The 16,363-nt window shown below is 45.2% G+C and overlaps 1 protein-coding gene across 21 annotated transcripts in view; it reads right to left on the minus strand.

Moving 5' to 3' along the window:
• Positions 1-2,558: 2,558 nt before the first annotated feature.
• Positions 2,559-16,363, minus strand: part of GIT2 (GIT ArfGAP 2) — a 66,953-nt gene continuing 53,148 nt past the window's right edge. For 14 of the 21 annotated variants that reach the window (XM_055096110.2, XM_024931262.4, XM_055096113.2 and 11 more), the window contains 4 exons: positions 11,953-12,035; positions 11,167-11,355; positions 6,781-6,844; positions 2,559-5,951 (listed from right to left, as the gene is read on the minus strand). In XM_055096110.2, coding sequence (XP_054952085.1) covers positions 5,739-5,951; positions 6,781-6,844; positions 11,167-11,355; positions 11,953-12,035 — 549 coding nt within the window. In that variant the 3' untranslated portion in view covers positions 2,559-5,738. The remainder of the gene's footprint in view (positions 5,952-6,780; positions 6,845-11,166; positions 11,356-11,952; positions 12,036-16,363) is intronic. The other 7 variants (XR_010108962.1, XR_008620497.2, XR_010108963.1 and 4 more) reach the window with 1 other exon arrangement.

Genomic DNA, 16,363 nt, shown 5'->3' on the forward strand with positions numbered 1-16,363 from the left:
CTACAGAGAGGAGCTGTTCTAACACTAAATAAAAATCTTTGGCCAGGCATGGTGGCTCACGCCTGTAATCCCAGCACTTTGGGAGGCTGAGGTGGGTAGATCACGAGGTCAGGAGATCGAGACCAGCCTGACCAACATGGTGAAACCCCGTCTCTACTAAAAACACAAAAATTAGCTGGGCATGGTGGCATGTGCCTGTAATCCCAGCTACTCAGGAGGCTGAGGCAGGAGAATCGCTTGAACCCAGGAGGCGGAGGTTGCAGTGAGCCGAGATTGCACCGCTGCACTCCAGCCTGGGCAACAGAGCAAGACTCTGTCTCAAAAAAAAAAAAAAAAGAAAAAAAAAGTCTTCACCCTCCACTTGTCTGCGTACCTCATTCTTCCAGGATGCAGGACAACAAGAACTCAGGCAAAGGCACTGGCCAGATATTTCCAGCCAGAAAAATCGACACCCCAGAGATCCTGTAACATTGTGACTCCGCCGGAGGCTGGGAAGCGCACCCTGGTGGTGAAGAGGAGTAAGGAGCATGACAGCAACTGACACACTCTCTCCTTGGATGTGAGGCTCGGCCTCCTGGGCTGTAAACATCCTTATCTGAAAAATGGGAAGAAACCACTCACTTCATCCGGCTGTAGTGAGGATGAAATGAATGAACGTGTGTCAAGAACTCAGCACAGGCCAGGCGTGGTGGCTCACGCCTGTAATCCTAGCACTTTGGGAGGCCGAGGCAGACAGATCATGAAGTCAGGAGTTGGAGATCAGCCTGGCCAACATAGTGAAACCCCGTCTCTCCTAAAAAAAAAAAATACAAAAAAATTAGCTGGGCATGGTGGCACGCACCTGTAGTTCCAGCTACTCGGGAGACTGAGGCAGGAGAATTGCTTGAACCCGGGAGGTAGAGGTTGTGGTGAGCTGAGATCATGCTGCTACGGTCCAGCCTGTCTCAAAAAAGAAAAAAAAAAAAGAACTCAGCACAGTGCCTGGCACAGAGGAAATGTCAGCTAAAATTATAATGATGACTTCACATGACTCTCCTACACTAAAACATGTTTAAAAGCAGAAGCCAAGGAGCTGTGTGGTGGGAAAGGCCTGGAAACGGTCTACAGCAGAGCTTCGCAGAGTGTGGTCCCTGGAACCTGTTAGAAGTGCCTACTCCTGGGCCCCACCCCAGAGCTGCTGAACCAGACTGTGGGGGCCCGGCCTGGTGAGCCCGCCAGGGTTCCAGGAGGTCTGCTGCTGGCTCTTTTGAGCCTCCTTGCCTGAGGAGGTTGCTCTGGGTGTGAGCTGTGTGAGACACTGGTCCTAAGCCTGCACAGACGTCCCCCTGAACAAGCAGGATCACAGCGAGGACGTGGCATCTTTCCGACTTCTCACTTGGAAAAGTACCCGTGGTGCTCAGGTCCTACCCCACCCTTCTTCCATTTGGGAGAAGAGTCCCAAGTCACCTAACCAGAGGACAATCACAGGTGACCATGGGCAGCCCTGATGAACCCCCATGCAAATCTATACCAGCTCCCCCTAGGAACCTGCACAGGGGGCCTTTCTCTGAAAATAAAATAAGACCAGTGGTTTTAAGACACTGAGCTCATTCCAGGACCCCATCACCTGTTAGGAAGAAGGGAGGGCATCTGTGCTGGGCTGGCTTTCACTGCATTAAAAAAATTAAACGTAGGGGCCAGGCACAGTGGCTCACGTCTGTAATCCCAGCAGTTTGGGAGGCCGAGGTGGGTGGATCACTTGAGGCCAGGAGTTCGCACTGGCCTGGGTAACATGGTGAAACCCCATATCTAAAAATACAAAAAATTAGCCAGGGGTGGTGGTGCATGCCTGTAATCCCAGCTACTTGGGAGGCTGAGGCACGAGAATCACTTGAACCCAGGAGATGGAGGTTGCAGTGAGCTGAGATCACACCACTGCACTCCAGCCTGGGTGACAGAGTGAGATCCTCTCTCCAAAAGAAAAAAAAGTTAAACTTAGGGAATAAATATATTATGATAAGATGCATGGAACTAGTATCTTGATGCAGTGTTCAAAGAAAGCTATTTGCTCTGGGTGCCGTGGCTCACACCTGTAATCCCAGCACTTTGGGAGGCCGATGCGGGCAGATCACCTCAGGTTGGGAGTTCAAGACCAGCCTGAGCAACATGGTGAAACCCTGTCTCTACTAAAAATACAAAATTAACCGGGTGGGGTGGTGCATGCCTGTAATCCCAGCTACTTCTGAGGCTGAGGTAGGAGAATCACTTGAACCCGGGAGGCGGAGGTTGCGGTGAGCCGAGATCACGTCGAGCCGAGATCGCGTCATTGCACTCCAGCCCGAGCAACAAGAGTGAAGCTCCATCTCAAAAAAAAAACAAAAAAACAAAACAAAACAAAACCTATTTGCTAAGCACAGAGGAAGAAAAAGATAGTCATTACTGTAAAACTGCGGAGCCCCAAAGCATATGAAACACTGCATCTCACTAATGATGGCGTTTTGGGAGAACTTCCTCAGACCTTTTACAGAGTATCTGGAAACATCAACTAATTGATGGGGAGCACAGCATTACCACAAAAACACCTGTAGAGCCTGTTTATTGCATAACTAGCAGGCACAAATTCCAAAACGATTTTACAACACTTAAAGGGCACAATAATTACAGGAATAGAATGTACAATAAAAAGTACAGAATAATGAGTGACAGGGATCAAACACATTGGAATAAAAGGCATCTCAGTTTTCCTATGCAGCATTTTCTTTTCTAGGAACACGTTACCTTCAACCAGGACAAGGAAAGAAAGAAAATTATACTATTGGAAAGCTCATGGGTGCCACTGAGGACAAAAACAGGCGAGTTTTGCTCTTGGTTCTGCAACTGAATCACTTGAGAAGCCGTGCACAGCTCCCGAGTTGTGCGTTTAGAATTCTGATTACATGAAATGCTGTGTTTGATCTTTGGGCCCAATTCACTGTTCTTTGGCAAATAAGAACTATTTGCATTCCAAGGCAGATGACGATTTCTGTGAAAGGAGCTTAGAGGTACAGCTGTTTCCTTCTGTTCAGTCAAGTGCCAGTTTCATAAAGTGCACCTCTGCCCTATCAGCTTTGGGGGAAGGGTGGCATATGGGGAGGAAGGGATCATTGAGAATACAGGGTAAAAAAGAACGATGTTACCGAAGGTAGACATTGCTAGTGCAAGGTACGGAATCCATGTGCAAAAGGTGGCTGGAACAAACGTTCAGATAAGGTGCGATTTGCCAACAGGAGCAGAGAACTCTGACACCAGATCTCAGATGAGGCCAAGGAAATGCGCGGGGCACATACAGAGAGGACGACCTGCAGCCCTCCAATGGCGACGTCATTCCACCGGGGAACTTGTTTGGAGTTTTGGCACCGTGGGCTAACCGAGCACTCTTCTGACATATTCTTACAACTGGAAATGCTTTGTTGGTCCCCATGTTCCTTGACTTTCTCTAGGGCCATAAAGGCAACATCTTCTATTGCAGGTCCTCAAACATTCCAAGGAAAACACTGCTTCACCTCCTGCAGACAGCTCATTTCCCAGAAGCCTCTACAGAAGCCCGTCCTCCCTGGGACAGCAGGGGCAGGGGTTTGCAAGAAAAAGGAGGGTCAGCTAAGGACATGAAGCCTGCAGAAAAGGCTATCAGATGGCGCCTGAACTTAAGGTGGGAGGCCCCCTTCTAGAAGGCATCCCGGGAGCATCCAACAGCAATGTGGCACTTAGGGCTGTGGGACAAACAAGTGGAAGAGTCTTTTGGAGACGTGGACCCTTTTCCCATGCTACTCACAGTGAAGCAAAATGTGACAAAAGCATCCACACACGGTGACTTAGTAAAGCAAGCACCGTCGGGGTGCTACTTTCATGACAGCATACGGTCAAGCTATAAAGGTGTGCATCGATCAGTCCTGTGAAAATAGAAGCTTAGTTACTAGCATGTATTGAGGCAACTTGTACTTTGATTCTTGTGTCTTCTTCACATGTGTGAATGACCACTATGGGACAGAACATATGGTTAAAAACAGGAGCGACAGCAACATAACACACAGGGTTGGCTGGCTCCATTACGGGTAAGACTCAGAGGCTGCTCCAGGTGTGTCCGGGGAAGCCAGGCCCTCACACTGCACAGCTTACAGGGCCCTGGGGTGGGGGCTGTGAGCTGGCAGCCTAGAGGACACAGCTCACCTGCACATGGTCTCTGAAAGTGTTCAAATTGGTTGCCAACATTTATAAATGGAGAGATGGCACCAAAAAACATCTAGGTTTCTTGTCTCTTGAAAAATCAAAGCTGTGGCCACCCTAGGCCCACTTTTCCACATGGCAACAGGCGTGGAGCTGGGGGCTACTGCCCCTACTGTGTAGGCCGTGGGCTCCCCATAGTCTCCTCTGCCCTGCTGCCGTGTACCTGGCTCCCTTCACTCATCCACATTACCGGCCCTAGGCCAGGGTCTGAACCACACACACAGAATGGCTGCAGTAAGCAGGAACGGGAAGAGCTTTCACATTCAGAACAAGAAGGGGCTTTTTAGTAACTAAAAAACAATCTGAGCATGTTCCAGCACTTCAACCTTACTCTTTCAGAGCTTTGGGGTAGCAGGCAGCCAGCTAGAGCACACTCTCTAAGGAACTCTTGAAAGTTGATGTCTAATTTTCAAGTACTCATGAGGTGATGGAGGAGAAACTAACTCAGATGACTGCGATACGATACATCTTTCCTTATAAGAAGTCCTTAAAGATGATGAAAAATGTGAAGCAACTCATGTGAGAAAGCTGTCCCCTGGGAGGGTCAGAGAAGCAAGCTGACTTTTGGATGAAGGGTACAACACAATGTCAGGGAGTAGGTGATTTCTTTTCCCTATAGTTCATGGTAGTGATACCTAAATGGGTGGCACAAAATGAGTTCTGGCTTGTTAGACTGATGCTTCTCTTTGCTGCAGGTTTTGAACAAACTGTCTGGCTTACAGGGGTGAGGGAGAGCACCTGACAATGGGTGGTGATGTGCGTGGAGCTCCTACCCTGAACATGGCTTCATGAGATGTCCTGTGGTGGGTCAATGCTTTATCTCATTCCATGGAGCCTTCAAGATGACAAGAAAATATCAAGAGATAGGAGCTTGAGATAACAACATTAAATAACAGAACATGTAACAGGGTAAAACACTGAGAAGAAATGGACCAATTCATTGTTTCCTCCCAAGAGAGACTGTGACACTAGTTTTAAAAAGTGGCAAAGTCCTTTCTCTACATACATGCTTGGAGATACCCCAAACTTAGAGATTCTGAAGTAGGCCAGGAAATTCACTTATTGCACGATGCTTGGCAGGGAACAAATGACGCTGATTTTTTTTTTTTTAACTGAACTCTCTCAAGAAAATGTTTTATGAAAAATTTCATTTATAGTTTTAGCCACAGGCAGGGAGTTTTAAGGGATGGAAAAGTTTTCACACACTTTAGACAATGAAACTATACTTTCGGATGTATGTGATCAACTCAACAGTTGTTGACAACACAACCGAACATCAGAAACTAAACCAGCAAATAGGCACAAAATAAGGCAAGTGGGTTAAATAGTTGAAAATTGGTTAGAAAACATGCAAAAATAATACTGAGTTTTCTTTTAAAAAGTTTTAAACCGTCATTAAATGTTTCTTTTTGTAGAAATCTGAAGAGTTCTGCGTCTGAATTTGAAATTGGACTTTATAAAGCCTAGAAAACAGAGGAGGCGGTGCCCTGCCCTTGTCAGTTGTTGTTCTCTTTGGTGGTGATGGTAACCAGCTGCTTGGCAGCCTTGGCGATGTCGTACGCACACTGGATGACCTGCTGTGTGACCAGCTGAACGTCTGTGGGTGAGCCGGGGTCCCCTGGGAGGGTCTTCTTGCACTCTGACTGCAGTCGGTAGGCACTGGACGTCAGTAAACGAAGGGAAGTCCTCACCATATCAGACTTGGGTTTCTAAAAGGAAAAAGACAGCCGTTTACTCTGAACTGCAGGGCAGACATCCAAAAGCAGGGGACAAACATTCTTCTAAAGCAAACCAAGCTGCTCCCCAGAGTGAAAGGCGGTTTGGTCCTGCCCTTTCTCAAAGGGGTGCTTCACACACTCCAAGCTTTGCAGCCCACAGTGTAAGAGATGCTGAAATATTCTGATTCAAAGGTCAAAGTGCATGCAGGGTAATTTTAGTAGTATGTGGTATTTTGAGGTAGTTTTTGAAAAATATTAATCCATGTGGGTAAAATATTCCAGAAAATCCTATAAATTTTAAAATTTGCCTTTTAGCACGACTTGTATATCCTTGTCTTATTAAATCAACATTCATGCAGAACAAAAATATTTCAAAGCTCTATACGACTGCATATTTTATTTTATTTTACTTTTTTTGAGACTGAGTTTCACTCTTGTTGCCCAGGCTGGAGCGCAATGGCACGATCTTGACTCACCGCAACCTCCGCCTCCTGGGTTCAAGCGATTCTCCTGCCTCAGCCTCCTGAGTAGCTGGGATTACAGGCATGCACCACCACGCCTGACTAATTTTGTATTTTTAGTAGAGACAGGGTCTCTCCATGTTGGTCAGGCTGGCCTCGAACTCCCGACCTCAGGTAATCTGCCTGTCTCGGCCTCCCAAAGTGCTGGGGTTACAGGCGTGAGCCACCACACCCGGCCTCGACTGCATATTTTAAAACTGCATGTGCTACAAAAAAGCTAATGTAATATATAGGTCATAAAGAAGTTTCTTGCTGTTCATTTAAAAGGATTTAAACCAAGTGAGTAGGAAGTGACTTACTTTGGGGAATAATGCTGCCATTTCTGTAACAGCTACGTGTATCCTCTCTGAGCAGGGAATATAACTGCAAGAATATTGAAGAAGTTATTCAATGACAGTAAAAATGATTCAGAGGCAAAGAGTACTCAAGTGCTAGAACAGATTCTGTTTACATTCCCTTCATGAAGGGGCTGGGGCTGCAGCCAGCCGTGCATCCCACACCACCAGAGGGCACATGGTTATAAAGCAGGACTCTCATTGCTTCCTAAAAGTTCAATCTGATGAAAAGTCTCCAGGTATGAAATATGGCAACATACACTCTTGGTCAGGTGAGGCCACACAACAGTACAGAAACATAATTCACCCCTCCTCACGTCAGTCATTTACTTCTCATGTGTTTCATCGTCCCAATTTCTAGAAAGAGAAAGGATTTCCATGCAAAAGGCCACAGAAGTGAAAAATAAAGGACTGAAAAAATTCCTTAAAATTAGAATTGGAGTCTCTCAAGTAGCTGGAACTTCAGGCATGCACCACCATGCCTGGCTGATTTTTAAATATTTTTTTGTAGAGGAGTCCCACTATGTCGCCCAGCCTTGTGTTGAACTCCTGGATTCAAGTGAATCTCTTGCCTCAGCCTCCAAAGTGCTGGGGTTACAGGTGTGAGCCACGGTGTCCAGCCCTTTCCCCATTTTTTAAACCATGAAGTTGGCTTCTGAATAGATTGTCATAAGCAACTTATGTACTTCACCTTTGTAACAAATCTAGTTTCAAAACTATTATAATTAAAACTGTCGGCCGGGCGCAGTGGCTCACGCCTGTAATCCCAGCACTTTGGGAGGCCAAGGTGGGCGGATCACCTGAGGTCAGGAGTTTGAGACCAGCCTGAACGACATGGTGAAATCCCGTCTCTACTAAAAATACAAAAAAATTAGCTAGGCATTGTGGCGCATGCCTGTAATCCCAGCTACTCAGGAGGCTGAAGCAGGAGAATCGCTTGAACCCGGGAGGCAGAGGTTGCAGTGAGCCAAGGTTGTGCCACTGCACTCCAGCCTAGGGGATAAAAGCGAGACTCCGTCTAAAAAAAAAAAAAAAAGACTGCCTACATTTTAAATTAAACCATTACATTTCAAGAAAATGGTTTATAGTATCCAAAAATGCCTTCATAGGAAATCCTGACTTCTACCTTTGTGAGCAATTAGAATCACAAACCATTTAATAACAAAAATTCCAACATATATGGAGTTATTTAACTTGTAAATATGAAGGGGCAACAACCTATCTGGTCACACAGATTTCAGAAAGAGAAAAAAGCAATGTCCACAGCCGTCACATGTATCATGCATACTAATAAACTGTGTGTCTGTTAATATCACAGTGACTGAGAACCACACTGAAGTTTTTTGTTTTTTTTTTTTGAGATGGAGTCTCGCTCTGTCGCTCAGGCTGGAGTGCAGTGGTGCAATCTCGGCTCATTGCAACCTCCGCCTCCTGGCTTCTCCGCCTCCCGGCTTCAAGCAATTCTCCTGCCTCAGCCTCTCGAGTAGCTGGGATTACAGGTTTGCGCCACCACACCCGGCTAATTTTTGTATTTTTAGTAGAGATGGGGTTTCACCATGTTGGTCAGGCTGGTCTTGAACTCCTGACTGCTCCACCCGCCTCGGCCTCCCAAAGTGTTGGGATTACAGGCGTGAGCCACTGTGCCCAGCCAGTGAAGAGTTTTATATTTTGTTGTTTATGGTTTCATTTTTGAGAAATACGATTCACCCTTTCCTCCTGCTGCACAGAGAAGGAATCTTTCCTAAGGCCATCTCTCAAAAGCTCACTCATTATGAACTATTTGGGGAAGTCCTCGACGAGATAGAAAAGCAAGCACACCCAGATTAATGAGGAAGCCCTCCTCCTCTAACAGGAGTCCACATTCACAACTTCACATTGGTATCTTTCCTCAAAAAGGTTTTCGTGCATAATATGTCATAATCCCTGAATTGTATGTGTGCCTGTGTGAGGGCAGGAGTGAGGCTGGAGGCCCAGGAGACAAGACCAGACTTCAGGAAGGTCAGGGGCTGGGGTTGCTTACATGGATCAAGAGGAGAAAACAAGAGAAAAAGGCATGGGTTTAATTCGTACAATTCAAGATTATAAATAAAAGCATCTTGGGTATCTAAGTATCCAGAAATTTTAATATAGCATTGAACAATTTATGAAATATAAATTCTCTAGACCAATTATGGTTTTAAACCAAAAGAATGAGCTAAGGATTAAAATCTCTGCATCATTCTCTCATGGTCTTAAAACAAAAAAGGAAATCAGATCATTATATGTGTTGTTGAATGGATTTGTAAATTTTAAACAAAGAAAGAAAAAAAATAAAGAAATTTCCCAAATTGTACCAAGCACCATATTGCATCTTTGAAGTAGAAATGGCCTCAGGGCAGATATTTGTATTTTTGACAAAGACAGCAATATAAGGCAAGCACATTTTAGTTTGAAATACAAGCACAGCACTTCTGAACTAGAGGAAATGAAAAGCGAAGCACATTGACAAACGGGGTCACGGTGCTCGGGAAGGAAGTGTTATTGAATCATGATTACATTAAACGCTGTCAAAAACTTTGGCCAAGCACGGTGGCTCACACCTGTAATCTCAGCACTTTGAGAGGCTGAGGCGGGTAGATCACTTGAGATCAGGAGTTCGAGACCAGCCTGGCCAACATGGTGAAACTCTGTCTCTACTAAAAATACAAAAAAATTAGCCGGGCATGGTGGCGTGCACCTGTAATCCCAGCTACTTGGGAAGCTGAGGCAGGAGGATCGCTTGAGCCAAGGAGGCGGAGGTTGCAGTGAGCAAGATCGTGTCACTGCTCTCCAGCCTGGGTGACAGAGCAAGACTCTGTCTCAAAAAAAAAAAAAGCTCTGTACTTTGGAAAGCCACGGGATACTTTGCTTTCTGTAATCACATATGAAGTCACTCACTGCCAAGACTATGGTTCTAAGCAAAGTGAGTGTGCTTGTAACCCGTGGGGTCCCAAAGGCGTGGTATGAAGAGAATGCCTGGGAAAGGAGGGAGGAGGAAGCCAAATAATTAGACAGTTTTTATCGAAGGAGGCTTAAAAGTTATGCATGTTTCTCTTTTTCTCTGAGGAGCTTCCAGCAGTCCCTCCAGAAGACTAACTCTTATCTTTCAATAAACATGGATTATTCCCTCTTTCCTAGTGGGAAATAAGGACATTGGGAGATGTGTGAGCCATATAAAAAAGGGTACGGAAAGGGGAGGTTGGCCCAGTAGTGCCAGGACTACAAAAGGGAATACAAAGGCCCAGATGCATGTCTGTGTGGAAGAAGAAAACAGAGAGAAGAGTAAACAGCACAGCATCCCTTGAATACTTTTTGCTCGTGCAAGGCGTGAAGAAAGTTCTTCACTGAAGTCCTAAACTTTGCTGACCTAATGAAAAGAATGAGATTTTTCTTGGGTTTGACTGAACTCTGCTGGTTTAGCTAATGTTTTATGAGTGTCTACATCCTGCCAACCATGGGAAGCTAGGATGTTACCCCAAGCAGTTCGCAACTCACCGGAAGTTCTCAGAGAATTCACTCTCAAAGAACAAAAGGCTAAGTTGGAGCAAGAGCCAGTCCCTTCCTCAGGGTAAGAATTAACCACAGGACGTGCTTCTAGTCAGAGTAAACAGCCTCCCCTCTCATGTGCAGAGATGGATTTGGGTGATGATGAGATCAACTTTATTTATTTTGAGACAGTTTCGCTATTGTTGCCCAGGCTGGAGTGCAGTGGCATGATCTTGGCTCGCTGCAACCTCCGCCTCCAGGGTTCCAGAAATTCTCCTGCCTCAGCCTCCTGAATAGCTGGGACTACAGGCACATGCCACCATGCTCAGCTAATTTTTGTGTTTTTCATAGACACAGGGTTTCACCATATTGGTCAGACTGGTCTCAAACTCCTGACCTCAGGTGATCCACCTGCTTCGGCCTCCCAAAGTGCCGGGATTACAGGTGTGAGCCACTGTGCCCAGCCCAGGATACCTTTTGTGTCAGCGGCCTTGTCCTTAGCCAGACCAGGGTATAGCCATGGCCAGAAGCGAGGTATAAGGTAGCCCCTTTCCCCCTCCACCTAGAACTAGCATTGTCACCACCCTAACTATGCCGCAATCCTGTTTCTAGAGGCATTTATTTTCGGAGCTTCATAACAAGATGAAAAAAAAGAAAATACCATGTAAATCAAACAAGACAAAGCAAACCAAAACTGACATTGTTCTTAAGCCTGTTATGTAGACTTGTTTTCAATGACCTTGAAGTCAGCATGCTGGGAATAGCTGCCATTATGAACATGGGCATCATCCCTTTCTGGGTGCATAACTCATGCTCTCCCAAAGCAGGGTCTTCAATCCTGCTTACCTGTCATGTTTATTTTCTTGGGCTGCTCTTAAGAGCTCCTGTATGTTTTTGGTGATCTGTTCAGTCTTCCTGATGACATCTTCGGTGCTAGGGAGAGTGGGGCTTGGGGCCACATGGGGTTCTGCTGTGTCTGGTACCAAGCCATCACCTGGCCACACCATACTTCTTTGCCGTCCCTTTCGGCTTGACCTGTGAACATTAAAGATGCAGTTAAATACAGCAGGTGCTTATCAGCTACCCCTCTGCTTCTAGGAGCCACTTTGTATGCACTGGCTAAATGCATGAGCAGGCTGGTCTCGTCATTTCCTTTATCCTGTCTAGCAGGAGACTCATGGTAAGGCTCTAAAATCGGCTATTTCACTCTACCATAGGGCTGGAAGTGTTGACTCTCACAGGAAGGGTGAAGGAGGGGAAAAGGGAGGGAAAATACCTGGAGCGGGGAGGGTGTTTGTTTATAAAGCCATCCCCAGGTGGGCCAACTCCTTGGATACAAATGCAGAATGTAACCTAATGTTGTCTTCATGATGAAGTGGGGTAATGACTTTAAACACACTACAGACAGCTAGAGACACATAACATGCTGCTACAAAGAAAAAGGCCTTTTGGCAACAATGTGAGATGACAAGACATGTAAACTACGAGCATACGCTTGAATACTTTAAGACTTTATGAGTCTGAAAATAGAGAAAAGGGGTGTGTGTGGTAAACTGCTTCTGCTGGCCCAGGCCTGCCAGGTCTCTGGCCCTGGGGAGCCCCTCCCCTGGCACGCTCGTCCTGTGCATGTACCCCATGCCATCTGGCTCCATGTCGTTGGGAGTGTTGTCGTAGTCACTCTCAGGTGTGCTGTTCTGCTTCTCCAGCCTGGATGCCTACAAGAAAGAAGAGGGACCCTCATGAGTTTGTAACATGAGACCCTTCTCAGGAGTCTTCCCCAGGAATTGTTACCTGTTAGGCTACTGGCCTTCACATCCCAAATCTCATTTGGAACAGGGGACAACTCTCTAGTGAAAATTTAGTAAAAGATGAATATTGGATCCAGAAATGGCCTCTTTCCTTCTTTGCACCATTTTCTTCTTAGCTCAGTGGCCACTTCCTAATCAGATCCTTAGTACAAACTAACAGACATGCAAGGCAACACATCCTCATTTAGTTCTCAAATTTATAACATAATGAGATGCAGTTAAAATACAGGCAGGGTGTGGTGGCTCACACCTGTAATCCCTGTATTTTGGGAGGCTGAGGCAGGACGATTGCTTGAGGCTAGGAGTTTGAGACCAGCCTGGGCAACATTTAAAAAATAAAATAAATAAATAAATAAATAAATAAATAAATAAATAAATAAATAAATAAGCCAGGCATGGTAGCATGAACCTGTAGTCCCAGCTCCTCAGGAGGCTGAGGGAGCACTGCTTGAGCCCAGGAGTTCAAGGTTGCATTGAGCCATGATCGCACCACTGTACTCCAGCCTGGGAAACAGAGTAAGATAAGACCCTGTCTCAGAAACAAACAAAAAAAAACATGCCAGCACTTATATGACCACAGACCTTCAGCACTGGAAGCTACCTTCAGATTATCTGATTGAACCCCATATGAGAAAATGAAGGGCCAAAAAAGCTGGGTGGCCCACCAAAGGCCACAAAGTCTGCAGAAAAACAGGACCAAGCACCAGGTCTCCTGCCTCCTGCTACCTCCAATATTTCATGCCTGGGCTCAAATCTATCCCTTAAAATGTAAAGATTTGGTGCAACTGTGGTGATCAAAAATGGGATACAGATTCAAAAGAGGAATCCTAAAAATGTTTTGAACAAATGGCAGCACTGCTAAACACACAATCTTCTAGGGTGACGAAATTTGAAGGGGACTTTATTCCTTCGAAGGGGACTATGTTCTGAGTATTTCATGAACATTATTTTCCCTATTTATTTCACCCATAATGCTTGAGAACTTCTCTGGAACAGAGATCAGTGAAGGCTAATTTAAAACCTAAACCACTTACCTTATAAAATACAAGTGTGAGCTATTTCTAGCTTTACTCCTTGAATTTCATCCAAGTTAATCAAAACATGTGACTAAGGAGTTTTATTGATGCTGCAATAAAATGTGGCTAAGGACACAGATGTAAACTAAGAGCTTTGTTTAAACATATGGAAACCCTGTAGCTTCATCCAAAAGAGTGGCTACTTTTGAGTAAGTTGGTTTAAGAAGGTCTACATGGCCAGGTGCGGTGGCTCACACCTGTAATCCCAGCATGTTGGGAGGCCGAGGTGGGCAGATCACTTGAGGCCAGGAATTTGAGGCCAGCCTAGGCAACATGGTGAAACGTCATCTCTACTAAAAGTACAAAAATTAGCTGGGTGTGGTAGTGCACACCTGCAGTTCAGCTACTCGGGAGGCTGAGGTGAGATGATCTCTTGAGCCTACGAGGCGGAGGTTGCAGTGAGATGAGATCGTATTACTGCACTCCAGCCTGGGTGACAGAGCTAGACCCTAACTCAAAAAACAAAACAAAACAAAACAAAATAAAACAAAACCAAAAAGAAAAAGAAAAAAAAAAAAAACCCACAAAACTCTACATAAAGCCTGTCACTCCTTACTGATAACACCTGGTGGGTACAGGCAAGGCAGCCGGACCCACGTGGAGGAGCCCCCCTTATTCACACCACACTTTGTTTGCTATCCCCATACACTCTTCTGCTTCCAGGGCGCATGTTCTCTTCTCTGTCGGCTGAGGTCTTCCATCCACACCTCCACGCATGCTGTTTAGTTCCCAGCTGCTCAAATACAAGACACTTGCTGTGGGCTCCTAAAATTCACTATGAACTCGTGCATCCTGCAGCCACTCAAATCCATCTGGCAGATTAAACGTTGGCTTGGAGCCATATGGGGAGTCTGTAAAACTAATTTCTGTAGAATCTACAACTTTGATGATCCCTTTGTTTATATCTCCTACCAATAAGTAGTTCTGCTTCTCTTGCTGCCTTGTTTTGAAGTGGCTTTATGAACAGTCAGTGAGTTTGGCTGCTAGAAGTCTATAGCAGGAAGATCATGGGCAAGCACTGTGGTCTTCCAGAGATGAGCTTAGAAAATGAAAAAGGAAGAAAAACCCAAAACCCTTCTTATCTTTCACAGGGAATGCCTAACTTTTTTCTTTTTTTTTTTGAGATTGAGTTTCACTCTTGTTGCCTGTGGAAAGCTAGGCTCACTGCAACCTCCGCCTCCCGGGTTCAAGCAATTCTCCTGCCTCAGCCCCCTGAGTAGCTGGGATTACAGGCATGCACCACCACACTGAGCTAACTTTGTATTTTTAGTAGAGATGGGGTTTCACCATGTTGGTTAGGCTGGTCTCAAACTCCTGACCTCAGGTGATTTTCCCGCCTCAGCCTCCAAAAGTGCTGAGATTATAGGTGTGAGCCACCGCACCCTGCCAATTTTTTTTTCTTTTTTTTTTTTGAGACAGGGTCTCACTCTGTCGCCTAGGCTAAGTGCAGTGGTACAATCTCGGCTCACTGCAGCCTCGACCTCCCAGACTCAAGCGATTCTCCCACCTCAGCTTCCTGAGCAGCTGGGACCACAGGCCCGTGCCACCACGCTCGGCTAATTTTGTACTTTTTTGTGGAGAGAAGGTCTCACTATGTTGCCCAGCCTGGTCTTGAACTCCTGAGCTCAAGTGATCCTCCAACTTTGGCCTCCCAAAGTGCTGGGATTATAGGTGTTAGCCACCACACCTGGCCCCAACTAACTTTTAAGTTTTATTTTGGTTTTTATATATACACCCACACAGAGGTGTGTGTGTGTATACATATACACATATATGAATAGATAAAAACTTGCATTTACGTAATTATACTGAAAAATTTGCCCAGAGCTGCTCCAGTGGAAAACAAACTAGAAACAGAATTAAACCCAGAAAATTCTACATTTTTATAATGAATCTTTTTTATTTATTTATCTGGAGACACAGTCTTGCTCTGTCGCCCAGGCTGGAGTGCAGTGGTGCAATCCTGGATCACTGTAACTTCTGCCTCGGCCTCCCAGGTTCAAGCGATTCTCCTGCCTAAGCCTCCCAAGTAGCTGGGACTACAGGCACCCACCGCCATACCTGGCTAATTTTTTGTATTTTAATAGAGACAGGGTTTCACTGTGTTGCCCAGGATGGTCTCAAACTACCGAGCTCAGGCAATCCACCTGCCTCGGCTTCCCAAAGTGCTAGGATTAGAGGCGTGAGCCACCATGTCTGGCCTTTATAATGAATCTTTTTGCCTTCCCTGATGAAAATGTGATAAATCGCAAATCAAATGCATTACCCTCAATGATCAAAAGTACCAAGTTTCATTTAAACATTTTAGAAGAGTAGTGACTCATATACCTAATAAATGCATTTGGTAAATGTTTTTTCAAGTATGGAAAACAACATATAGCAGCAACCACCCAGGAAATCAGTTACTTACACGTTAGTTAAGTCCTTCCATCGTTGTCAACAAAAGCATATGTACAGAATTTCAGTGTAGCCAGCATTTAATTGTATCAAAATTATTATAAACATGCAGAGCCAAAAGCTATTGGTTAAGAGTGCTGCTCTCTCAAAGCTGTTAATAGGAAGGTTACCTTACAGCTGGTGCTGGTTCAATGTATTTAATAGGTTTGCAGTGTTCTCTGAATAAAGACACGCCATAAAAATCTAAACTCATGATGAAGCTGTCAGGAACAATCAGGGTGATCAGTTTAAATGATTTTTGTACAAAACTCTGTCTCAGCAAGCAGTCCTTGCAATGATTTTTAAGGCTACCATACAAATTAAAAAACAAAAATTTCACAGTAGACAAAAGAGGTTTGACTTACAAAATTTCTAATGAGATATTTAATCACTGTCTAACTGTCCTTTAGTTGTATCTGGGCTATTTTAATGAAACATTACAGTTCAATTTCAGAACTGCTCAGGAGACTTTTTTTTTTTAAGACAATCTCACTCTGTCGCCCAGGCTGGAGTGCAGTGGTGCAATCTCGGCTTACTGCAACCTCCACTTCCCAGGTTCAAGGGATTCTTGATTCTCGTGCCTCAGCCTTCCAAGTATCTGGGATTACAGGCATGCGCCACCACCCGTCGCTAATTTTTGTATTCTTAGTAGAGACGGGTTTTGCCATGTTGGCCAGGCTGGTCTCAAATTCCTGGGCTCAAGTGATCCACCCACCTTGGCCT

This window comes from Pan paniscus, chromosome 10 (assembly GCF_029289425.2).
Source record: "Pan paniscus chromosome 10, NHGRI_mPanPan1-v2.0_pri, whole genome shotgun sequence".
NCBI lineage: Eukaryota > Metazoa > Chordata > Mammalia > Primates > Hominidae > Pan > Pan paniscus.